Source organism: Nelumbo lutea, chromosome 5, assembly GCF_056320005.1.
Source record: "Nelumbo lutea isolate HS-2025 chromosome 5, American lotus-T2T, whole genome shotgun sequence".
In the NCBI taxonomy this organism is placed as follows: domain Eukaryota; kingdom Viridiplantae; phylum Streptophyta; class Magnoliopsida; order Proteales; family Nelumbonaceae; genus Nelumbo; species Nelumbo lutea.
Window position 1 is genome coordinate 73254373 of NC_142688.1, and position 24999 is coordinate 73279371.

The window sequence follows — 24999 nt, forward strand, 5'->3', positions numbered from 1 at the left end:
AAAGTTATTTCTATGGATGGAATCTTTCTCGTGCTTGAATGGCTTAACTGTTTAGGTAACGTCACGTCGTCACCCTGATACGTGCATGTGCATGCATGCACTAGGCGCACAGCAACCGAAGACCCGGTCTTGTTAGTTCTTAGTTGGGATAAGCCTTAGCCATTCAGTTTTAATTCTGTTAGAATAGATAAGTCTTCAATTCTGTTCCTAGATAAGTGCATTCTGTTTTTCTGTTGATAAGCTCCTAAGATGAAGGGGCAGTAGTTCCTATTTCTACTCCCAGTTTGTAGCACAATAAGGATATAAATATAGCCTGAATGAATGGAGTTGGCATTGGCTTTTCAACAAACAAACTCTCTCTCTCTCTCTCTCTCTCTCTCTCTCTCTCTTCTCCTTATTCTAGATCCTTCTCCCTCTTGTTAGATGACTTGAGCGTATCATTGGTATCAGAGCCGGTTCGACCATGGACACCCGTGGAAAGACTAACGCGGAGTTCCGCAATGAGGCCAATGAAACCTTAGCGTGACATGAGTCGAGCATCGACCAAGTGAACACTGTCTTACAAGTAGTGTTAACCAAACTCCAAGCCCTTTGAACCTCACGAACCACTCCCAATACCACTCCCGAGACCAACCCTTTCGCCCATGAAGAATCCTCACATCCCCATACTTCCCGTTCAAGCTCCACCCATGACCACCCTCATCAACACGTCAAGCTGTCATTCCCAAAATTTAACGGGGATGATCTGAGCGGTTGGATTTATAAGGCGGAACAGTATTTTGAATTTCAAAATATTATTCCGGACCAACAGGTGCAGCTAGCTTCCTTCCATTTGGAAGGCATCGCCTTACAGTGGCACAGGTGGTTGACTAAGCATTGTGGACCGCTCACATGGGAAGAACTCTCCAAAGCGGTGTTACAACGGTTCGGCCCCACCGACTACGAGGACTGATGTGTTGCTCATTGTGACACTAGCAAGTGCACTAGCCGTTCAAGTAATAAAGTAGTGAGTGAAGTATCGTTCCCACGAGGATTTAGGAAACAATTACCAATACTAAATTGAGCACTTCTTATCTGATCAACAAATAAATCAAAACTCTAATGAAAGCTAAGAAATCCTAAATTAAAATCTATCTAAATCATTGGTCCAATTGCCTTCAAATCAGGTTAGAAGAGTAAGCAGTAAATGTCAATCTCAGAATTCAGCAATCTATCAATTTGGATCATTCGAATGAATCATGATTGAGCCTTGGTTTGGTGAAACCCCAAGGTCATGAACAGCCTCTCTCAAGCGCATGTTCATCATATGCATGAGTGACGGTTCTTCTATCTCTAGCAAGAATCTAATCCCCATGCATGCATTTCTTCAAACACTTCTAAGGCATCAATTCAAATCTGAACTGATCACCAACTGAATTGTGCAAGTTATCTCTAACCTTGCACTCAATTCAGTTCTTGAATAGTAGATCTGAATTCCTAGAGTCTCTCTCAAGCACTCTAGGAATTCCAAGCTGTAGATTAATTCGCCCAATCTGAAATTTGCAGATCTGAATTCTCTTTCAAGCAATTCAGATCTTGCAATCTCAGATCTGAGAATTCAGATCTGAGAATTCAGATCTGAGTTTTGAAGGTTAGTTGGCCGAATTGATCTACAATCACACCCTTATTCAAGAAACTTCAAGTACAATACATGACCATTTGAATGAATAAAAAAGAATTAGATTGCTGAACTGAAATTTTACAAGCTGAAATACATCAAGGAAGAATGGAAACAAGGAGAAAGAAGAAAGAAAATATACAAAGAAACTGAATTCAAATCAAAAGAGAATGAAACTACAAATGATTTATTACAAAAGATCTTTGAATCACAAATCCTCAATTTGAACTCACCTTCTCTTCTAGCTTGCTTGTCTTGAACTTCCTTCAACCCTTCTTCTTCTTCTTCCTTGCGCCTAGCCTTCTTCTCTTCTCTTCTCTCAAGGTGGCCGAACCTCTAAGAGTGGGAGAGCCTTCCTCTCAAGCAATTGAACACCTCTCCCCCCTCCTAGAGGCCTCCTTATATAGTTTTTCAAGGGGGCTCTTGCCCCTTTTGAAGCCTCTAGAATGGGGTGTATTACACCCCTTTCTTGAACTTTCTAGAGCTCTCTTGAAAACCTCCTAAGGGCTGCTATTTGGGCTGCACTTAGGCTCTCTCTTAGCACATGATAGCTATACATTGAGCTGCTCTTTTGGGCTGAGAATGGGCCTTCCTTGCTGGGCCGAATTCTACTCATAGCTAGGCTTTTTTTTCTTGGGTTTTCTCAAGAAATTCACTTGCTCTTCTTGGGCCGAAGTGCTCTCTCTTGCTTCCACGACCGGGCTGGACTGAAATTGGTCTTTTTGAACCTTCTTTTCTTGCCTTTTTCCTTCCTTTTCTTGGATTAATTATCCCTGAACTTATTCTTAGCATTAAGGTAAATTAAGGCAAAAATTAATAAAACCGGCATAAAAATCCATGCAAAAACCTCATAAAATATAGATAAATTGTAGGTTCATCAAGGACCCATCAGAGGCGTTAACTCGCCTGAAGCAAACCACCACTGTGACGGCTTATCGAGAAGCCTTCGAGAAGCTCTCTCATCGAGTTGACGATCTGCCCGAGAGTTTTCTCATTGACTGTTTCATTGTAGGACTTCGTGGTGACGTTCGTTTAGATGTGAAGATCAAGCAGCCTCAAACCTTGATAGAGGCGATTGGAGTGGCCCGGTTAACTGATCAACGCTTCAAAACAGATTGCATGAAGCTAACGGGATTGCTTCAGCCATTACCAATTCCTACTCAAATGTAGACAGACGTCTCCATGGACTTTATCGAAGGATTGCCTCCCTCCAATGGGTACACGGTTCTCATGGTAATTGTGGATCGGTTGGCAAAATATGCCCACTTCATTCCCTTAAAACACTCATTCACCGCCACCACAGTCGCGAAGGCATTTGTTGCCAACATTGTCCACCTACACGGAGTACCAACATCCATTGTTAGCGACCATGACAAGGTATTCATCAGCTCATTCTGGCAGACACTTTTTCAGATGCATGGGACGAAATTGTGTATGAGCTCAAGTTACCACCCCCGAACCGACGGGCAAACCGAAGTTGTTAACGGACGTTGGAGCAATATCTACGGTGCTTTGCAGGTGACCAGCCGCGAAAATGATTAGAGTGGGTTCCTTGGACAGAATACAGCTACAACACCTCCACTCACTCTTCCACCAAAATGACACCCTTCGAAGCAGTCTACGGGATCCCACCCCCTAGTCTCCTGACCTATGTACTGAGTACTGCTCGAGTCGGGGCAGTTGACGAATACTTGCATGATTGGGACATCATCCTACGCAGCTACAACATAACCTCCATGTAGCTCGGAACCGGATGAAATGTCAAGCGGACTAGCACCGACGGGAAGTCTCATTCGTAGAAGGTGACTTCGTATATGTGAAGCTACAGCTTACCCGCAGACATCGGTGGCGTTTCGACGTTCCATGAAGCTCACCCCACGTTATTTTGGGCCATACCCAATCATTGAGAAGATTGGTCCAGTAGCCTACCACTTAGCCTTACCCCCCGGCTCTCAAATCCACAATGTGTTTCATGTCAGTTTGCTGCGGAAGCACTTGGGACCCATCACCCCTACTTCCACTCAGCTTCCTCCAATCTCGGATACTTCGACCATCCTATCCCAACCGGAAGCAATCCTGGATCGTCGTATTATTCACAAGGGCAAATACCGCCCAAAATCCGAAGTCTTGGTCAAATGGATTGGGGCGCCAACTGAGGATGCAACCTGGGAGAATGAATGGCGCTTCAGAAAATCTTATCCCGACTTCCTTGCGGACAAGGTTCCTTCAGGGGGGTAGAAAATGATACGTGCATATGCATGCATGCACTAGGCGCACAACAGCCGAAGACCCAGTCAAAGTGGATAGCAGCAGAAAACCCGAATATGTTAGCTCTTAGTTGGGATAAGCCTTAGTCATTCAGTTTTAATTTAGATAAGTCTTCAATTCTGTTCCTAGATAAGTGCATTTTGTTTTTATGTTGATAAGCTCCTAAGATTAAGGGGCAGTAGTTCCCATTTCTACTCCCAGTTTGTAGCACAATAAAGCTATAAATATAGCTTGAATGAATGGAATTGGCATTGACTTTTCTACAAACAAACTCTCTCTCTTCTCCTTATTCTAGATCCTTCTCCCTTTTGTTAGATAACTTGAGCGTATCACACCCTTAATTTGGTGGTCATGGGCTGTTATGGAGTTTCTATCTATCCATACCTTATCTAATTCAGCTCTCCAATTATCTGTTTTTCAATTGAAAGAATGTTGTGTGAATGGTGTTTTACCCGCAATCATGATTACACAGGAAGCTATATTGGCTGTATTGAACAAACAGCCGATACTCGTAGTCGTATGTCAAGGCAACGCCTCGCTCATTGTTTTTGTTTGAATAATTCATTGGTCAAAAGTCTACGATACACAAAGTCATTTCTGTGGATGAAATCTTTCTCGTGCTCGAATGGCTTAGCTGTTTAGGTAACGTCACGTCGTCACCCTTAGTTTGGTGGTCATGGGCTGTTCTGGAGATTCCGTCAATCCATACCTTATCTAATTCAGCTCTTCAATTATCTGTTTTTCAATTGAAGGAATGTTGTGTGAATGCTGTTTTACCCGCAATCATGATTACACAGCAAGCTATATTCGCTGTATTGAACAAACAGCCGATACTCGTGGTCGTATGTCATATATTAGGTGTACGGCATGTTTATTCGTCACACGTTATGGAAGAGATTGTCTCCGCCTAATGCGGGGTCTCTCTACAATGACCTAAATAATAAATATTTATTTAAATTTTAAAAGTAAATATTTATTTGCATTTTTAAGAAGAAATAAAGGAAGAATGATCAATAACCCTAGGGTCAGAATTTATAGAATTAAAGTATATTTGAGATTGGTGTCAGCTGCGAGCTCCGAATTGATGTTAATTCACGGGGAAATATGAATGCATAAGTGTGGTTTTCGGACCTGTTTATAACTTTGTAGTGGGAATCAGATATGCGTACTTTCCGAAAAACAAAAGACATGATCCTAAAGAGATTGGTCCAATTAAAGTTGAAAACCTCAAAACCCGACGTGATTGGTTACTTGAAAAAGAAAAAAGGGGTATATATTTGAATAATGTTCAACGAACGAATAGGTCCGACTCTGATACCGGAAGACATTGGCCGTTCAGTCTGACAGTTTCTACCTTCTAGTGCTTACCGCCTCTGGCTGCCCGCGGGAGCAAATGTGTTTTTCTTGTCCCGCTTAGGGTTCTTGATTCAAATTGGGAAGTTTTTTGTTTGCATTCTGTGATACCAAATTGGAACTTCGATATTGTACTTCCGTGAATTGGATTGGGAATTTCGGTTCGTAAGTTGGTAGTCAACATTAGTTAATCAAGATTAGTTTAAGAAGATTGGTCTTCCTGTAACTTTGATTTTCTGTTGTTCTGTTTTTTCTACTGTTTGAGTGTTAAATATCACATATTTGACAGTGATCACAAGTTTGACTTCTAAGTGTGTTTGAGTTTTGTTGTGGATTCTCATGGATGAACTGTTTAGTATGTTTTCTCCAGAATTTGCTTAAAAAAATCTTGTTTGCTTATTTCATAGAACAGCTATTATATGAAAATCAATTGTGTAATTGGTAGGATGTGGTTGTGAGTTTTCCGGTGGAAAATGTTAAACGACAAATCAAGTATTGAACATTCCTTGGTTCATAGTTTTTGATATTTATTGAGGAACAAGATCGTCAAACCATACTGTTGGTCGTGCCCCTGTTTTGCTAGTGAAGTAGTGATAGTGATCATATCTTTCTTTTTTCTGTAAGTGTGCACACCGATTTTCTTCTTCTTCTTCTTCTTCTTCTTCTTCTTCTTCTTCTTCTTGATCTCAAAAATGAACAATCTCAAAGCAGTGTCCTTACTAGCTTGAGGTTTGCAAATTGATTTGCAACTATACATACCAAAAAACTAAATTAGAGCCAAGTGGCTACCTTTACCATTTTCTCTTTGCTTCACAAAATACAATGTTCCTTTCTCAGATTCCATTTGCAAGACAATTCACCATCAGCAGTATTTTCCAAGATAGTGGTGAACCACTCCAAGCTCCCTCTTGTGAGGAATAGGATTAGTTCAGTCTACTAGGGACAACACAGATGATTGTTTCAGAAAATGTTCTCATCCTCATTTCTTGAAATTACGTTGAAATGAAGTTGAATTAGTACTTTCTTCAAAACAATTCTGAAATTATGAGGAGTGAATTTAAGGGTTTTATCGTTCTTTTGGAGACATAATTAAAGTTTTTTTTCAATAAAAATTGAATAGGTTTTCCCCAAGATAATAAAAGAGTTAACTTTTATATTGAGTGAATTATGTTGCTTAATTGTTTAGTGCCAACAAATGTGACAATTCTTTTTTTTTCTCAATAAATTCACTTGTATCCTGATGAGAATTGTTAGTTAAGAAAGTAATCTAATTTATTTTATATTGTCCATTTTTTATTGCCAGAATTCCACTCTGAGAAGGTTGGCATAACGAAATGTTGGAGAATGGTTTTAATGAAGGAGAAAGAGATCCTTCTAATTGTTTTGTTGACAAGGTATTCTATTACTTATTGAAAAATGCTAGTCATAAGGGTTTATTAAACCCATCTTTGAATATGATGCCTTGAATGCCATTGATTTGGTGCTTCATGTGGGGTCCAATTTATTGTTTGTTTCAAACATTGGCACCAATTGCATCCCATATCAATGTTATTCCAACTTCTGGGGCACTACTTTCAATGATGTGTTTACCAGCTGATAACATTCTTATTTTGGCTTATACATTGACTGTTAGTAGGTTCATCATTAGAAAGATTGGAAGTGTAGTCTGTAATTGTTCCTATTAATCAATACTTTTCTGCCACTTGGTTTAACTTAGCACCCTGTTCTTGATCTGTTGTAACATTACATTGCATTGTATTTGTTCTAGTTGTTAAAAATTCAGTGTTTTGTTCTAGGGTTATTTTGGTCTTTTTCTCCTTTTTTATCTCTGTTTTTTGTCTCTGTTCTTGAAATATGGTATCAAGGGTAATATTGTACTTTTGTTCATTATGAATGAAGCAAATAGGGGTGGTAGTTTAGTCTTATTCAATTGAGACTGTTAAGCCCTATTCTCTTCATACTCTCTCTCTCTCTCTTCTTCCTCCTCTCTGTTATCTCTCTTCCAAGAACTAGTGCAGGTGTTTTTCTGTGTTTATTGGATTTAACAAAGGTCTGATAACATGGTATCATAAAAGGTGAAAGATGCCCAAGACTGCATCGGCTGAAGTTTTCTGCTCATAAAAGGTGAAAGGAAGGGGAAAGACTGAAAAGGACTGATCACCCAGAAGTTTAGGGGCTTCCATGCCTCAAGTTGCATCGTTGGATGGTTGGTTGATTGTGTATTAGTCTCCCTTTATTTGGCAGTCTGAAGAGGGACTGTGAATGTGTAGGTCGGATGTTTGTGTTTGGTGGGTTGGTCTTTGTGAAAGGTAAGGTTGGTTGACTCGTAGAAGAGTTTCTTCGGGTCCTTGTATTGATGTTCTAGATTAAGGGGTTGTGGCTATACTGTTGATGTTTCTAGACCAGTAGAGAAGTTGGTTGGGTGTTTTATTGCCTCCGAAGGGTGTTCGGCTTGGGAGAGTATTGTAGAAATAACTTGTTGTGATTGATGGCAACTTCTGGTAGTGAAAACAAAACAAGTGCGATGGTGCAATCGGATTTCATGGCTGTACAGATGACATCAATCAAACTTAATAGTACAAATTATGTACCATGGGCAAAATTTGTTGAGGTGAATATGACAACCAGAGGAAAATTAAAGTATATTAAAGAAAATAAACCAGACCTAGGGGCTGCAGGGTATCATGATTGAATTCAAGAAAATGCGTGGATCATGACATGTCTTTGGAACAGTATGGAACCTCATATTAGTGGGAACTTGATGTTCCTTGATATTGCAAAAGAAATTTGGGAACGTGCCAAGCAATTGTATTCTGGATAAGATAATGTAACTAGAATATATCAATTATACCAAGAATATTTTCAGCTGCAACAAGGTGATAAGAGTGTGGAGTGCTATGCTAGTTTAAAAAGTTTGCATAATGAGTTGGATCCGTAACAACCCCTTTCGATTGATCTCAAGGTACAACAGCAAAAGAGAGATCAGTTGGATGTGGTGAGATTTCTTTCTGGACCGAGGACTGAATTTGAACCGGTGTGTGCTCAGATTTTAGGTAGCAGTAATATACCCACATTATCAAAAGTTTTTTCCAGGGCCAGAAGGGTTACAAGCCCACATATAGATAGTACTCTGGTATTAGAGAAGTTGGCTCTAGCCGCAACCAGAGGTGGTAGATATAGCTCACGTGGTAGGAGCAGCTATCTTAGAGGGGGTAACTGTGGCAAGAGGGGAGGTCATGGTGGTGGTGGAGATGGGAACATTATAGGTCGTGGTGTCAGTGCTGGTGGTCAAGGAATGATTAAAGAATGCAACTATTGTGGTCGGGAAGGACATACTGTGAACAACTGTTATGATCTGCATGGCTCTCTGTCTACTTGGGCCAATCATGCTGCTGTAGAAGGAAATAATGGTGTTATAGGTGATGAATCTACTGCTTTAGGAACTGGGAAAGAGAAGGAAATGGTCTCGATCACCTAAGAAGAGTATGAAAAACTTCGCCTGTCCTCCTCTTCCCCCGGTAATACTACAACTCTTGCAAAGTCAGGTAAGTGCTATAGGTGATGAGTCTATTGCTTTTGGAACTGGGAAAGAGAAGGAAATGGTCACCGGAGAAGAGTATGAAAAACTTTTCTTGTCATCCTCTTCCCTCAGTAATACTGCAACTCTTGCAAAGTTAGGTACATGTTTTGTTTCCTCTTTTAAACCATGGATTATTGATTCTTGGGCTTCAGATCACATGATTGGGTCCTCAAATCTATTTACATCTTTATCCCCTCCTTCCACCACCCAGTCGGTTACTTTGGCAGATGGTACTACCTCTTTTGTTTTTGGCACTAGTGATGTAACTTTATATTCTGATTTAACTTTGCCTTTGATTCTTTATGTTCCCAAATTTCTCTGTAGCCTTATGTTTGTTAGTAAGTTTACAAAATCCCTGAATTGTTCCATTTCATTTTTTCTGTTCTATTGTATTTTTTAGGATCTCGAGAGTCGAGATGGGGAAGACGATTGGTGGCGGGCATGAAGTTGGAGAATTGTATTATCTTGATGGTGGTGGACCACTGATAGCTCCTCATTCTTTTGTTACACCACTCCGGCGGTACTTTTGGATCCCTATTTTCCAACTCTCAAGAGCCTTGTTCTAGATGTGGTGTCTGTTCGTGAGTTATAGTGTGAAGTTTGTTAGCTTTGTAAATCATCGTGTCTCCTTTGTTCCAAGGGAGTTTACTAGAGTCTTGAGTCTTTTTGAACTGGTTCATTCAGATGTTTGGGGTCCTTGTCTTGTAGAATCTTTTAATGGTTTTAAGTGTTTTGTGTCCTTTGTTGATGATTTTTCAAGGATGACTTCAATTTATTTAATCGTTCATGGAGAGTGGGAGACGAGAGAGAGAAGAAAAGGGAGATACGATTGAGAGGAAAAGAATCACTACTGGATGCCGCCAATTCTCTATTTATATTAACTTAATAAAAAGAATAGAAATTACAAGTATGCCCCTGGCGGCACACCTAGAACCAAACTAATAAGAAAAAAAGAAAAGTAACTAACTGACAGTATCTTAAGAAGTCAGCCTACTAACAGCAACTACAAAGTAATAATTAAATAAGCCTTACAACACTCCCCCTCAAGTTGGGCTGAATATGTCTATCATGCCCAGCTTGTCACATAACTCATTGTGCTGCGAGTATGGAAGCCCTTTTGTGAGGACATTAACAAGTTGTTCCTTGGAGTTGACATAAGGGACTTAAGAAATCAGCCTACTAACAACAACTACAAAGTAACAATTAAATAAGCCTTACAACACTGCCCCTCAAGTTGGGCTAAATATGTCTATCATGCCCAACTTGTCACATAACTCATTGTGCCGCAAGTATGGAAGCCCTTTTGTGAGGACATTAACAAGTTGTTCCTTGGAGTTGACATAAGGGACTTAAGAAGTCAGCCTACTAACAACAACTACAAAGTAACAATTAAATAAGCCTTACAACACTCCCCCTCAAGTTGGGCTGAATATGTCTATCATGCCCAGCTTGTTACATAACTCATTGTGCCGCAAGTATGGAAGCCCCTTTGTGAGGACATCAACAAGTTGTTCCTTGGAGTTGACATAAGGGATGCAAATTTTCCTTTTTTCCAAATTTTCCCTTATGAAGTGTTTGCCCACCTCAATGTGCTTGGTCCTCTCATGTGGGACAGGGTTGCTGGCGATGTTTATTGTAGCCTTGTTGTCACAGTAAAGAGACATAGGACTATGAACAACAACTCTAAGCTCCCCTAGAAGATTCTTTAGCCAAAGGACTTCAGCCACCCCATGTGCCATAGCTCTATATTCGGCTTCAGCGCTTGACCTTGCTACCACACTTTGTTTCTTGCTTTTCCAGGTCACTAGATTTTCTCCCACAAATGTGCAGTACCCACTTGTGGACTTTCTGTCATCCACAACACCTGCCCAATCAACATTTGTAAAGACTTCCACTTTTAGGTGATTGTGTTTACTGAATAGTAGACCTGTTCTAGGATATTTTTTCAAGTATCTAAGAACTCTCTCTGTTGCCTCCATGTGTGGTTTCTTAGGAGAGTGCATGAATTGGCTTAGGACCCCAACGGAATAGGCAATGTCTGGATGGGTCATGGACAAATAAATCAGCTTCCCCACTAACCTTTGGAACTGTTTCACATCTTTAAGAGGTTCACCATCATAGTCACCTAACTTGTGGTCAACATCCATGGGAGTATCTGCCGGCCTTGCACCTAATTTGCCTGTCTCCTGTAATAGATCAAGGGTGTATTTCCATTGAGAGATAAAGATACCATTATTTGAGCGGGCAACTTCAATCCCAAGGAAATACTTTAGGGAACCTAGATCTTTCACTTCAAATTTAGATGCAAGGAATTATTTCAATTTTTGTATCTCTGAACTCCAACTTCTTGTAATTATGATATCATCCACATACACTATCAATACAACAACCTGTTCCTGACATCTCTTCACAAAAAGTGTATGATTAGACTGACATTGTTTGAAGCCCATTTGTTGAATTACCATGTGAAACGTACTGAACCATGCTCTGGGAGATTGTTTTAAGCCATAAAGAGAATTTCACAGTTTGCACACCTTATTTTCACTTCCCTTGGCACAGAATCCAGGGGGTTGAACCATGTATACTTCCTCCTCTAAGTCACCATTCAGAAAAGCATTCTTTATGTCCAGTTGATGCAATTCCCAGTCAAGATTAGTAGCTAAGGACAGGAGAACCCTAATTGAGTTCATCTTAGCTACTGGAGCAAAAGTCTCATCATACTCAACTCCGTATACTTGTGTGTACCCTTTGGCTATTAATCTTGCTTTGTACCTTTCAACTGTTCTGTGTGCGTTGTGTTTAACCGTGAACACCTATTTACACCCCACGGGGTCTTTCCCCTTTGGAAGATCCACCAATTTCCAAGTTTGATTTTTGTGAAGAGCATTAATCTCCTCCTTCATGGCATCTGTCCATTCAGGGCATTTTAAGGCTTCTGCAACATTTCAGGGAATAGGGATGCAATCAACTGCAGATAGGAAGGCTCGGTATGAGGGGGAAATGTGATCATGGGAGACAAAATGGGTAATGGGGTGTTTGGTAGTGCATGACTTGACTCCCTTTCGTTGAGCAATAGGAATCCCAAGGTCATCCACAGTAGGAGTAGGGGTAGGGAGTGGACTTACCTCCACATCTCTACCACATTGCTGATCTCTACGGCGTGTACATTGGAAAACACGAAAGGGAGCAAGGTCCGGAATAGAAGGAAGAGATACCTGAACCTGCTTCTCCTCTTCCACACTACTACTCTCCCCTTGAGGAGAAGCAGGGAAGAATGGCTCAGACTCAAAGAAGGACACATCCATAGACACAAAAAGCTTACGACTAACGGGATCAAAGCACCGATACCCTTTTTGAGAGGAGGGATACCCCAGAAAGATACAAGGAATGGACCGAGGGTCTAACTTACCTCGAGATGGAGACAAATCATGGACAAAGGCACAACAACCAAAGACTCATGGGAATGGAAAATAAAGGAGACTGAGGGTACAATAACTGACGAGGGGCCATGTAGTTCAGCACTTTGGAGGGCATGCGATTGATGACATAAGCAGCTGCAAGTACAGCATCCACCCAAAACCTTTTTGGAACATTCATGTGTAGCAACATCCCGCGAGCCACCCCAAGGAGGTGTCTGTTTTTTCTCTCTGCAACACCATTTTGTTGTGGTGTTCTGGCGCATGAGCTCCTATGAATAGATCTGTGGGAGACAAAGAACTCATTGAGCTCCCCATGGAAGTATTCTTTTGCATTGTCGGATTGGAAGATCTGTATTTCAACATAGAACTGCGTAAATACCATCCTCTGGAAGTCTTTCACAATCTTTGGAACTTCGTCTCTACTACGCATAGGAATTACCCATGTATAGCGAGAGGAATCATCGATCAATGTGATAAAGTACTTATATCCGCCCTTAGAGATTACATTAGTAGGCCCCCATACATCAAAATACACAACATGAAAATGAACATTTGATCTTTTATTACTTGAGTGAAAAGTTGCTCTACGTTGTTTGCTCAATTGACACGTTTGACACTGGAACTCTGACACTGAACACGACTTAAATAAAACTGGAAACAAAGACTTTATTATTTCAATAGAAACATGACCTAAACGACTATGCCACAAAAAAAATTGACTCTTATTTGACTGACTATGTGACTCTGATGATGACACCAAGAGACCAACTTTGTTGTCGAGAATGTAGAGACCATCCACTAGGCTCCCTCTACCAATCGTTCTCCTAGAAGTTAGGTCCTGAAAAACACGAGTCAGCAAAAAAGGTTACACTATAGTTTTAAGAGCTTGTAATACTACTAATTGAAAGCAAATTTATAGGAAATTGAGGGACATGCAATACACAATTCAGGTTAAGGCCATGGGGAAGAGATATTGATCCTTGGCCTGCAATGGAGGAAAAAGAGCCATCTGCAAGTCTCACTCTATCCCTTCCTGACTTAAGGCTATAAGTCTGAAACAAGTTCGGCTTACCGGTCATGTGGTTGGAGGCCCTTGAGTCAATGATCCAAGGGGAATCCGTGGGAGTGACATGGAATGCAGAAGCCGTATTACTTGAAGTAGAGGGAGTACCAGTGACTGAATTGTCCATTGTTGCAAAGCCCTACCATAAGATTCCAGGTGTTCTCTGAAGGAATTCATTATATCTTCCTTGGGGTCAGAATTATTAAGGTGGTCCTGGGTACTACCGGCAACCTGGGTATCTTGGGTTGCCACATGTGCTGCATTCTGTGTTGTGTTCATCTTCTTCTGACCTTGACCTTTACCCTGTTCTTGATTCTTCACTGCCCACTTGAGTTTCTCGTGGATGTCCCAACAAGTGTCACGTGTATGCCGTGAATGCCGACAGTGGGTACAGAACAACTTATCTTTATTGTAGAGAACACTGATGTGGGCCCCACAGCTACGGTCCCACTGTGTTCGTAGGGTAGAAGATGTTCTAGTCTGCCTAGGGTTAGCTATTGGTCATTTAGTTGTTTCAGTTGTTATTTATTTCAGTCTTTGTTTTACTCTATTTGTTTTGTAAAGACTAAGGGCAGATCTGTCCTTTCCATGTAATGAGCATAACCTATAAATATTAATTAAAGTGGCGGCGGCAGAATATTAAGCTTCTACTGCTCCTTTCAACCCTTGTGTTCTACTACTTCTCCTCCCTCTTTCTCTTCTGTCCTCTTTCTTTCTTCTTATCTTCGATCCTGAGATTCATTAGGGTTCAAGATTGATAACAGTCCTGAACTTCTAGTTGGTATCAGAGCCAAGTTCTCTCATGTGAGTCTAGTCCAGCCGACCACATGAGAACCATCTAAGGCCGGAAGCTGAGAAAGTAGAGTTCGTTGACTGTTTCTTGGAGATCTGCAGAGGATTAGCAGCTGTTTGAAGAAGTGTCACAGTTGTAGCAAGTTGGTGATCAGGAAGAATCAGAGAAGGCTAGGGTTCGGGTAACCTTGGTAGGCAGTGAACTGCATTCTACTGTAAGTTTTTACTTTCTGAGAGAAGTAACATTAGAAAAGATAGGTTGGACCTATCCAGTAAGGGTGGCCGAACTACTCTAGGGTTTTATCTCTCTATTCTCTAGGGTTTATCTAGGGTTTTGTCTTATCCCTACGGCAAACCCTAGTATTAGGCCGAAACTTGTGATCTTATTCCTGTGGCAAACCCTAGAATTCTCCTCAACATTGATCAGTTATAGGGTTTCATATTAACCCTAATACAAACCTTATCCGTACGGCTCTTAGGACTGATTAAAACCTCGAATTGGCTTCAGCATATCAGATTGCTCTTCAAACTGTGTTTCAGTCTTCTTTTGGGGTTTCGAACACTTTTGAAGGGGTGAAAACAGTTCGGACTGTTGCTGTTGTGTGTGGTTATTGATTTCAGATCAGTCTTATATATATTTCATGCACATCTATCGTGAGTACAGATTGGTTCTCTACTGATTTTGTGACTGTTGTTGGGAGTTCTAGTGCTGGTTTTGACTGTAGTAACCATAATCTTTGGTACTTCTGGTTCTTGATTGAAATGGAGTTTAAGAATCAGGCAGAAGGCAGTTTTGGGAACAGCAGTAATGGTGGTGGTTCTGAGACAGGTTTTCAGATTACAACCGTAAAGTTTGATGGATCAAACTACTTGGAATGGGCCCAATCAGCCATGATGGCTATTGGGGGAGGGGCAAAGTAGGGTATCTCTTGGGAGATGTAGCAGAACCTTCCAAGGGAGACCCTATGTATATCAAGTGGGTCCAAGAAAACTACTTGGTTATGACATGGCTCTGTAATTCAATGCAACCCCATATCAACCGAAATTACTTATGGGCAAAGACAGCCAAGGAGATATGGAATGTGATGAAAGAGATTTACTCCCAACCCCCTAATGTTGACAGAGCATATGAGTTGAAATGTGAGGTGAATGCCCTTAAACAAGGAGAGAAACCGGTGTCGGTCTATTTCTCTAACTTGCAGTCCCTGTGGCATGAGATTGATCACTTAGAGACTCTTGAGTGGGAGAGTCCCAAAGATGCTCAGATACATAGAAAGCACATTGAGACAAACAGAGTATTTGAGTTTCTAGCAGGACTGAATTCAGAATATGATATTGTGAGGCAGCAGATCTTGACCAGAGATAGTGTGACCCTCTCTCAGGCATACTCCTTAGTGCACAGTGAAGAGACAAGGAGGAAAGTCATGATGCAACCTCAGCCGCTTACACCTGCCTTGGTAGCTGTCAAACCCAAAACAAAGGGTGATTCAGAGAGGGACAGAAAGAAGGAAGATAAAAGGGATGTGGTGTGTGAGCATTACAAGAAACCTAAACACACAAAAGAAACATGTTGGAAGCTGCATCCACATATGGTCCCGGCAAAGTTGAGAAATAAAAGGAGTAATGCTCATGTGGCTACGACTATTGATTCAGCATCCTCATCTGGCACGAGAGGCACACCATTAGAAACCTTAGCTGCAGTTCGGGCAGCTCTAATACAATTGGAGAAGGAAGTTGGCAGTTCAGCTCAGTTACCGCGGTCATCAGTAGCTCCGGCTACATCGGCCTTTGCACACTCAGGTACTTGAGCCTCAGCCTACCATGCCTCCGCTCCAGGTACTACTGAACTGTGTTGGGTAATAGATTCAGGTGCATCTGACCATATGACCAGCTTGCCCTCTTTGTTTACTACTTATCACTTATCTTCTGGTAGGGATAAAGTATCTATAGTTGATGGCTCTCTTGTCCCTATTTCTGGCAAGGGTGACATCAAACTGTCAGATACTATATCCTCGTCCTCTGTCTTGCATGTTCCTAAACTGGATACTAACCTCCTTTCCGTCAGTAGCATTACCAAACATTTGAACTGCTCAGTAACTTTCTTTCCTGACCGATGTGTTTTTCAGGACATGGAGACGAAGGTGATTGGGACTGGCTGTGAGACAAATGGGATCTATCTGCTCGGGGAGAGTTCTCGTCGGGAAGAGTCAGTGGATAAGAAGTTACTTGTTTCTCAAGTTGTGAGTCCGGTTATGTTGTGGCATAACCGATTGGGTCATTTATCTTTTCGGTCCTTGAAGAGTCTGTTTCCTACTTTGTTTGAGTCTGTTGAGTCATCTCAGTTGAAGTGTGAAAGTTGTGAGTTGGCTAAACATTGTAGAAACTCTTATTCATTGAGTAATAAAAGGAGTAATAGTTCTTTTGATATTGTGCATACTGATGTTTGGGGGCCATATCACATTCCTTCTATGGGGGGGTACAGGTATTTTTTGCTATTTGTTGATGACCACACCCGGTTTTCATGGATTTATCTTATGCGATCACGAGATGAGGTGCCTGTCCTGACCCAAAACTTCCACCAAATGATCCTAACACAATTTGATGCCAGGATAAAAGTGCTTAGATCTGATAATGCAAAGGAATACTTTGCTAAGCCATTGGCATCGTACCTCCTTAATCATGGGGTTATCCACCAGAGCACGTGTCCTCATACACCTCAGCAGAATGGGGTTGCAGAGAGGAAGAATAGGCACATCTTGGAGGTGGCTAGAAGTATTATGTTTACCTCCAACGTCCCTATTCGCTTCTGGGGTGATGTTATCCTTATGGCGGTATATCTTATTAATCGGATTCCTTCTCGGGTTCTTGATATGAAACCTCCTTTTTCCCTTCTATACCCCAATGAAGAGTTGTTCACTATTCCCCTCAAGACATTTGGTTGTACCTGCTTTGTTCAGCTTCTTGGTCCCAATCACTCTAAGTTTCTACCCAAGGCCTCCAAATGCATCTTTCTTGGTTATGCACAAACTCAAAAGGGTTATTGTTGTTATGATCCTGTCTCAGGGAAGAAGTTTGTATCCATGGATGTCACTTTCTTTGAGGAGACACCCTACTATTCTCGGGTCTCTCCTCGGGGGGAGAGTAGTGAGCGTGGAGATTTGGGTCTTTTTTTTTAGGGGGAGGAGGAGTGCAGTGAGGACAAGGTTAATACCTTTGGGGCTGTTCCTTTACCTATTCCAGTTGATGATGAGGGCTGTAGTGATGATGGCTGTAGTAGCAAGGGTGGTCAAAGGGATTGGGAGTTGAGAGTCTATCACAGGCGATGCAGGTAGATTGATCCTGATCATCAGCAGTCCCAGACAGCTACAATCTCTTCTGCGGCTCCAAGTCCAGATATTACGGTCCCAGGTCCCACAGAGACTCCTTCCATTGTTGCTACCTCACCCTCTGCAGATGACCTTGACCTTCCCATTGCCCTCCGTAAAGGAAAACGGCATTGCACCACATCAACAGCCCACTGTATCTCCCAGTTTTTGTCCTATGATCGCCTATCTCCCTCCTATAGGTCCTATCTCACCTCTGTTGTTGATGTCCCTATTCCGAGAACGGCATTGCACTCCGTAAAGGAAAACGGCATTGCACCACATCTACAACCCACTGCATCTCCCAGTTTTTGTCCTATGATCGCCTATCTCCCTCCTACAAGTCCTATCTCACCTCTGTTGCTGATGTCCCTATTCCGAGAACGGCATTGCACTCCGTAATGGAAAATGGCATTGCACCACATCTACAACCCACTGCATCTCCCAGTTTTTGTCCTATGATCGCCTATCTCCCTCCTACAGGTCCTATCTCACCTCTGTTGCTGATGTCCCTATTCCGAGAACAGTGCAAGAAGCCCTATCAGTCCCGGAGTGGAGAGGTGCAATGCAAGTTGAAATGGATGCCCTGTTGAAAAATAATACCTGGGAGCTAGTTGACTTGCCCAAAGGAAAGAAACCAATTGGATGCAGGTGGGTATTTACTGTGAAGCATAATGCGGATGGTTCCATTGAGAGGTACAAAGCTTGGCTAGTTGCAAAGGGGTTCATTCAAACTTATGGTATAGATTACTTGGAGACATTTGCCCCGGTAGCCAAGATGACCACCATTCGGGTTCTATTATCTCTTGCAGCAAGCTACACTTGGCCTTTGTACCAAATGGATGTTAAGAATGCTTTCCTGAATGGGGACTTGCAGGAAGAGGTCTACATGCAGTTGCCTCCTGGATTCTATGATACAGAGGCAGGTAAGAAAGTTTGTCGGCTCAATAAGGCATTGTATGGTTTGAAGCAGTCACCTAGAGCTTGGTTCGACAGATTCATACTAGCCCTTGGGAAGTTCGGTTATGTATAGGCCCAGTCAGATCATACACTGTTCATCAAGAGGGTGGAGTCGTCATTGACACTACTTGCAGTTTATGTTGATGATATTGTGGTCACAGGAAACGACAACCATGAGATTGAGTCCCTCAAACAGCTCCTTCATCAAGAGTTTGAGGTGAAAAATCTGGGTACACTACGGTATTTTTTGGGTATTGAGGTTGCTAGATCTAAGCAGGGGATCTTTGTCTCTCAGAGGAAATATGTGTTAGATCTCTTGGCTGAAACTGGAAAGCTAGGTGTCAAACCTGCAGATACACCCATTGAACAGAACCACGGGATTAATGCAGAGAGTGGGGGGCTGCTTGAAGACAAAGTTATGTTCCAGCGGTTAGTGGGAAAGCTCCTATATCTATGCCTTACCCGACCAAACATCAGTTATGCCGTTAGTGTTATCAGTCAGTACATGCATTCTCCTAGAACCACGCACCTTTTGGCAGTAGAAAGAATACTAATGTAGAGAAGATGGGCCGAATGGCCCATAGACTGTCATTTCATGTTATGTTATGTTTCTCTCTCTATTGTGGGCCTGGGCCTTATTCTGGGCCCATACTCTGTAATATTCTGTTTTTTTTTTTTGTATTTTCCTGCTCACTCAAGGGCCTCTCTGTAATTTGTCAAAGATTAACTTATTAATAAGATGTTTAGAGTGTTAGAGAGGTGAAATGTTCGAACCTCTTACTCTCTAACACTCATTGCCGCCAGCTCTCTCTTCTCTTCCTCTCTTGTTTGTTCATTTTCTGGTTTGCATCTAATCTCAAATAGTTCCATACATCAAGTGGGCTGTTTTTCAACTTGGTATCAGAGCGGGCCATTGCTTGGCGTGTCCCTCATGTGGTTCTAGTTCAGCCAACTACATGAGGAGGTTCTAGGGCTGAAAGTTTTCAGTCATCCGCCTGGTTCTTGGAGGTCATTGGAGAGTGCCCAAGTTTCTATACACTTGGAGAAGGGTTCGGTGACCAGGAAGAATCAGAGAGCAAGTTGTTTGGCCTGATTTGAAATCAGAGAAAAGGACTTTCGAAGTTATCTCAGAGAACAAGTGTTTGTCCTGGTTTATAGTTCAAACCAGAGACTCTCTTGCTGTAAGTCTTTTCTCAGTCCTTTGCTGAGTTATTTTTGTTGTTTGGGAGGACTATTAAAGCATTCAAAGCCCACATACATTCGGCTCACTATTGCTGGACTGTTTTTCTGGGTTGTTTTTGGAAGTGCTATTCGGCTGATTATTGGACTGCCGAGCTGCTGAAATTGATCTAAAACTAAGTGGCACTAGTCTCATCTTCATCCCAGCCTCTTCTTGGACCTATACTGAACACCTTGAAGTGATTTCTTCTAGTTAACAGTAGGCTGTTAACTACTGCACACTGAGTGTTCGACAAAAGGTCTCTTAAGGACTGTGGCCCTGTTTTCTTCTCTTTGGGACAACGGCTGTTGAGAACCTGAAATACCTTGTGATTGGAGGGTTGTTGGGTGTCCTTTAAAGGGTGAAACAGTAAAGAAAAAACTACCACCGAACTGGACTGTCACAGTTATCAAGTCTGAACTGATTCTGTGAGCTAGTTGTTGTTGCCTATTCAGCTCAAACTAAACTCATCAAGACCCCAGTACCTTGAGAAACCTATTAAAATCCTAATTGGAGCCTTTACATGATGGATTTCCCAAGCCTTGAAAACAAGAATGTTGCTGAATATGGACAGATTTTGGGAACCCCAACTGATTCTATGCTGGCTGTAACTACAGTTAAGCTTGATGGGACCAACTACTTGGCTTGGTCACAATCAGTGAAAATCCACATTTGTAGCAAAGGAAAATGGGGTTTTATTTCTGGGAGCAAGAAAGCTCCTCCAGAGGATGATCCATCTTATGAGAGATGGGTACAAGAAAACTACACAGTGATTGGGTGGCTTGTGAACTCAATGAAGCCACAGATTAGTCAGCATTATCTGTGGATGAACTCGGCTAAAGAAATCTGGGATAGTGTTGCAGAAACTTATTCCCAGAAGTTGAATGTTGCCAGAGCTTACAAACTGAGAAGTGATGTGAAGAATCTAAGACAGGGGGAGAAGTCACTTGCAGTATACTTCTCAACCCTAAAATCTATATGGCAAGAGATTGATTTGATAGAGGCCGTGACATGGGGTACTCCTAAGGATGCTGAAACATATAGGAAATTGGTGGAAAGGAATAGGGTCTTTGAGTTTTTGACAGTGTTGAATTCTGAATATGACATTACAAAGCAAAACATCTTGTCCAAGGAAGATGTTTCATTGTCTCAAGCATATACTTTGGTCAGCAGTGAAGAAAGTACGAGGCAAGTGCAGGTTCAAGGGGTTAGTATCAATGATCATTTTGCAAACATGGGAATCAAACCCAAAGGGGTTACAGGAGCTCCCAGTGGCACAGGAAAGAAGGAGGTGGTGTGTGAATATTGCAAGAAGCCGAAACACACTAAGGACAAGTGCTGGAAATTGCATCCCAGTCTTGTCCCTATCCGATTCCAGAAGAAGAATGACAGTAGAAAGACAGGAAGTGCACATACTGCCACAAGTACAGATACAGAGTTTGAGTCTGCAAGTGCACAATTGGCAGCCATGAAAGCTGGATATGAGAAGTTTGGAAGGATGATCAGCCAGCTTGAAGGTGTAACTTCATCATCCAACCCTTCTGGAAGTCCAGCCACCACTGCATTTGCTCACTCAGGTATAAGGGCTTCTGCTAACCATGCATCTACCTCAGGTAATCCCAAGACCCCTTGGATCATCGACTCAGGTGCTTCTGATCACATGACCAACCTTTCCACTTTGTTTGTGTCATATGATTTGCTTCCTGGTCGTGACAAAATCACCTTAGCTGATGGTTCTCTTGCCCCTATTTCTGGCAAGGGAACTGTCAAGCCTACAGACTCCTTACTCTTATCTTCCACTCTTCATGTACCTAAGTTAAATACCAATTTGTTATTTGTAAGTAGCTTGACCAAGTCATTGAATTGTTGTGTAACATTTTTCCTTTCTCACTGTGTGTTTCAGGACCTGAAGTCTCGGAAGGTGATTGGGAGTGGCCATGAAGCGAATGGAATATACTTGCTCGACACCCCTGGCCAATGCTTTGATCATCCCAAGAATGTTGCTTTTGGTTCTACTTCTTCAGAGTCTGTCAGTCAAATTATGTTGAGTCATTGTCGGTTGGGTCATTTACCTTTTTCTGCTTTAAGTCATTTGCTTCCCAAACTGTTTAAGGGAGTCAGTGTGTCCAGTCTCAATTGTGAGTCATGTCAGTTGTCAAAGCATTGTAGAAAAAATTACCCTGTGAGCAATAAAAGATCCTCTTTTCTTTTTCATATTGTACACTCTGATGTGTGGGGGCCTTACCACTTATCCTCTATGGGGGGCTACAAATACTTTATCCTGTTTATTGATGACTTTTCTAGATTCACTTGGATATACTTAATGAAATCCCGAGACGAAGTCCCGAGACTTGTGAGGCAATTTCATGAGCTTGTTTTAACTCAATTTGGTACCAGAATTAAGGTTTTCAGATCTGACAATGCAAAAGAGTATTTTGAGAAGTGCTTATCCTTGTATCTCACTGACATGGGGGTTATTCACCAAAGCTCCTGTGTTAGAACCCCTGAACAAAATGGAGTTGCTGAGAGGAAAAATAGACATATTGTTGAAGTTGCAAGGAGCCTTTTATTTGCCTCACATGTTCCCACAAGATTTTGGGGTGATGCTGTACTTACTGCTACCTATCTCATAAACCGTATGCCATCCAGGGTTTTAGGGTTTAAATCCCCCTTCAGTATTGTTCATCCAGATAAGGATCTCTTCCCAATTCCTCTTCGTGTGTTTGGTTGTACCTGTTATGTTCACATTCCAAGTGTGCAGAGACACAAGTTTGAACCAAAAGCCCACAAATGCATCTTCCTTGGTTACTCCCCCACACAAAAGGGTTATTGTTGTTTTGATCCAAAGGCTGGCACTAGACATGTCTCTATGGATGTTACCTTTGATGAACTTTCCCCTTTTTATGGTTCCTCTCAGGAAGGACATTGTCAACAGGGGGAGAGTCTGCCACAAGTTTTTGCTCTTCCCTTCTTGTCCCAGTTCAGTCTCTTGACAAATCTGTATCCTCACAAAATGAATCAAAGGAGGATCAGCCACTTCATTCCTCTTGTCCTAGTGCTCCTATTTCTTTACCTCCTCGTCCTACCCATAATCCCAACGTGTATCAAAGGCAGAGATCCAGGAATGAGCAAGTGGTTTCCCTTACAACAGATGAGGCTCATACCCTCCCAATCACAGATGAGATAACAGGTATTGCTTCAGCTCCCTTGGAATCCCCCTTCCCAGATCTTGATGTCCCCATTGCAGTTAGGAAAGGAAAGCGGAAGTGCACTGCACACTGCATTTCCAAACACCTTTCTTATGACCAACTTTCCCCTTCATATTGTGCCTACCTCTCTTCAGTTGCTTCTAACCCCATTCCTAGGTCTGTATCAGAAGCTCTTGGGATTCCAGAATGGAGAGATGCCATGCAGGCTGAAATGGATGCTCTACATGAAAATGGTACTTGGGAGGTGGTGGATTTGCCTGAAGGGAAGGATCCAGTTGGATGCAAGTGGGTTTTTACCATTAAATACAGGGCAGATGGGACTATTGAGAGGTACAAGGCCAGACTTGTTGCAAAGGGCTACACACAGACATATGGGATTGACTATCTGGAGACTTTTGCCCCTGTTGCTAAGATGACATCTGTGAGGGCTCTTTTATCTCTGGCAGCTCACTTTGATTGGCCTCTCTATCAGTTAGATGTAAAGAATGCATTTCTGAATGGTGACTTACATGAGGAGGTATACATGTGGCTTCCTCCAGGAATGTATGGGAAAGATATGCAAGGAAAGGTATGTAAACTGAAGAAATCTCTTTATGGCCTCAAACAATCTCCTAGAGCCTGGTTTGAGAGATTTAGAGCTGCACTTGTTAAATTCGGCTATGTTCAGACACAGTCAGATCATACTCTTTTTGTGAAGAAAAGTGGGTCTCTAGCAGTGTATCTCATTGTGTATGTTGATGACATTATAGTGACTGGTGATGATGCCTCAGGCATTCTGGGCCTTAAGTCTTTCCTCCATACAGAATTTGAGATTAAGGATCTGGGGGAGTTGAGATATTTCCTTGGCATAGAAGTTGCCAGATTCAGGGATGGGATTCTTATTTCCTAGAGGAAATATGTCATTGATTTGTTGTCTGAAACTGGAAAATTGGGTGCAAGACCAGCTGCATTATCCAGATATTGATATGAGTCACAAACTTTCAACTTCGGATGGAACTTTGTTGGAAGACAAAGGGGTCTTTCAGAGACTTCTTGGGAAGCTTTTGTACCTGTGCATGACTAGGCCAGATATTGCGTATGCTGTCAGTTGCATTAGCCAGTTCATGCATGCTCCTAGAGATACCCATATGGCAGCAGCAGAACGGATTTTGTGCTATCTGAAAGGCTCTCCAGGAAAAGGAATTCTATTTGCCAAACATGGTCATCTGAAACTTGAAGCCTATACTGATGCTGATTGGGCTGGAAATATTGATGATAGAAGATCTACTTCAGGGTATTGCAGTCTGGTGGCTGGTTATGTTGTCTCTTGGAGGAGTAAGAAACAAACAGTTGTGGCTCGATCCTCCGCAGAAGCTGAATATAGAGCCATGGCACATGGAGTTTCGGAATTGTTGTGGCTAAGGTCCTTAATGGAAGAACTTGGGGTAGATCATGACAAACCCATGATGTTGTACTGTGATAATCAGGCTGCCATCAACATTGCTCACAACCCGGTACAACATGATAGAACCAAACATATTGAGGTTGATAGACACTTTATTCGTGAAAGAGTCTCCTCCGGTGAAGTGTGTCTTCCATTGATTACTTCTGAAGGACAATTGGCAGATTTTCTCACCAAGGGCATTTCCAAGGCAAGGCTTCAACATGACACTGGCAAGCTGGGCATGATTAACATCTATGCTCAGCTTGAGGGGGAGTGTAGAGAAGATGGGCCGAATGGCCCATAGACTGTCATTTCATGTTATGTTATGTTTCTCTCTCTGTTGTGGGCCTGGGCCTTATTCTGGGCTCATACTCTGTAATATTCTGTTTTTTTTTGTATTTTCCTGCTCACTCAAGGGCCTCTCTGTAATTTGTCAAAGATTAACTTATTAATAAGATGTTTAGAGTGTTAGAGAGGTGAAATGTTCGAACCTCTTACTCTCTAACACTCATTGCCGCCAGCTCTCTCTTCTCTTCCTCTCTTGTTTGTTCATTTTCTGGTTTGCATCTAATCTCAAATAGTTCCATACATCAAGTGGGCTGTTTTTCAACTACTAGCATACATGAAGAGATGCCCGGGTAGAGGTATACTGTTCAAGAACAATGACCACATGAAGGTGGAAGTCTATACGGAT

General features: G+C 42.0%; 1 protein-coding gene across 6 annotated transcripts in view; it reads left to right on the forward strand.

Moving 5' to 3' along the window:
• The first annotated feature begins 4543 nt into the window (after window positions 1-4543).
• Window positions 4544-24999, forward strand: part of LOC148852903 (uncharacterized) — a 115529-nt gene continuing 95073 nt past the window's right edge. Inside the window, exons 1-2 of one of the 6 annotated variants that reach the window (XM_088945401.1) lie at window positions 4544-4567; window positions 6582-6672. In XM_088945401.1, coding sequence (XP_088801527.1) covers window positions 6613-6672 — 60 coding nt within the window. In that variant the 5' untranslated portion in view covers window positions 4544-4567; window positions 6582-6612. Of the gene's footprint in view, window positions 4568-4940; window positions 5444-6581; window positions 6673-24999 lie in introns of those variants that run through there. The other 5 variants (XM_088945398.1, XM_088945399.1, XM_088945400.1 and 2 more) reach the window with 5 other exon arrangements.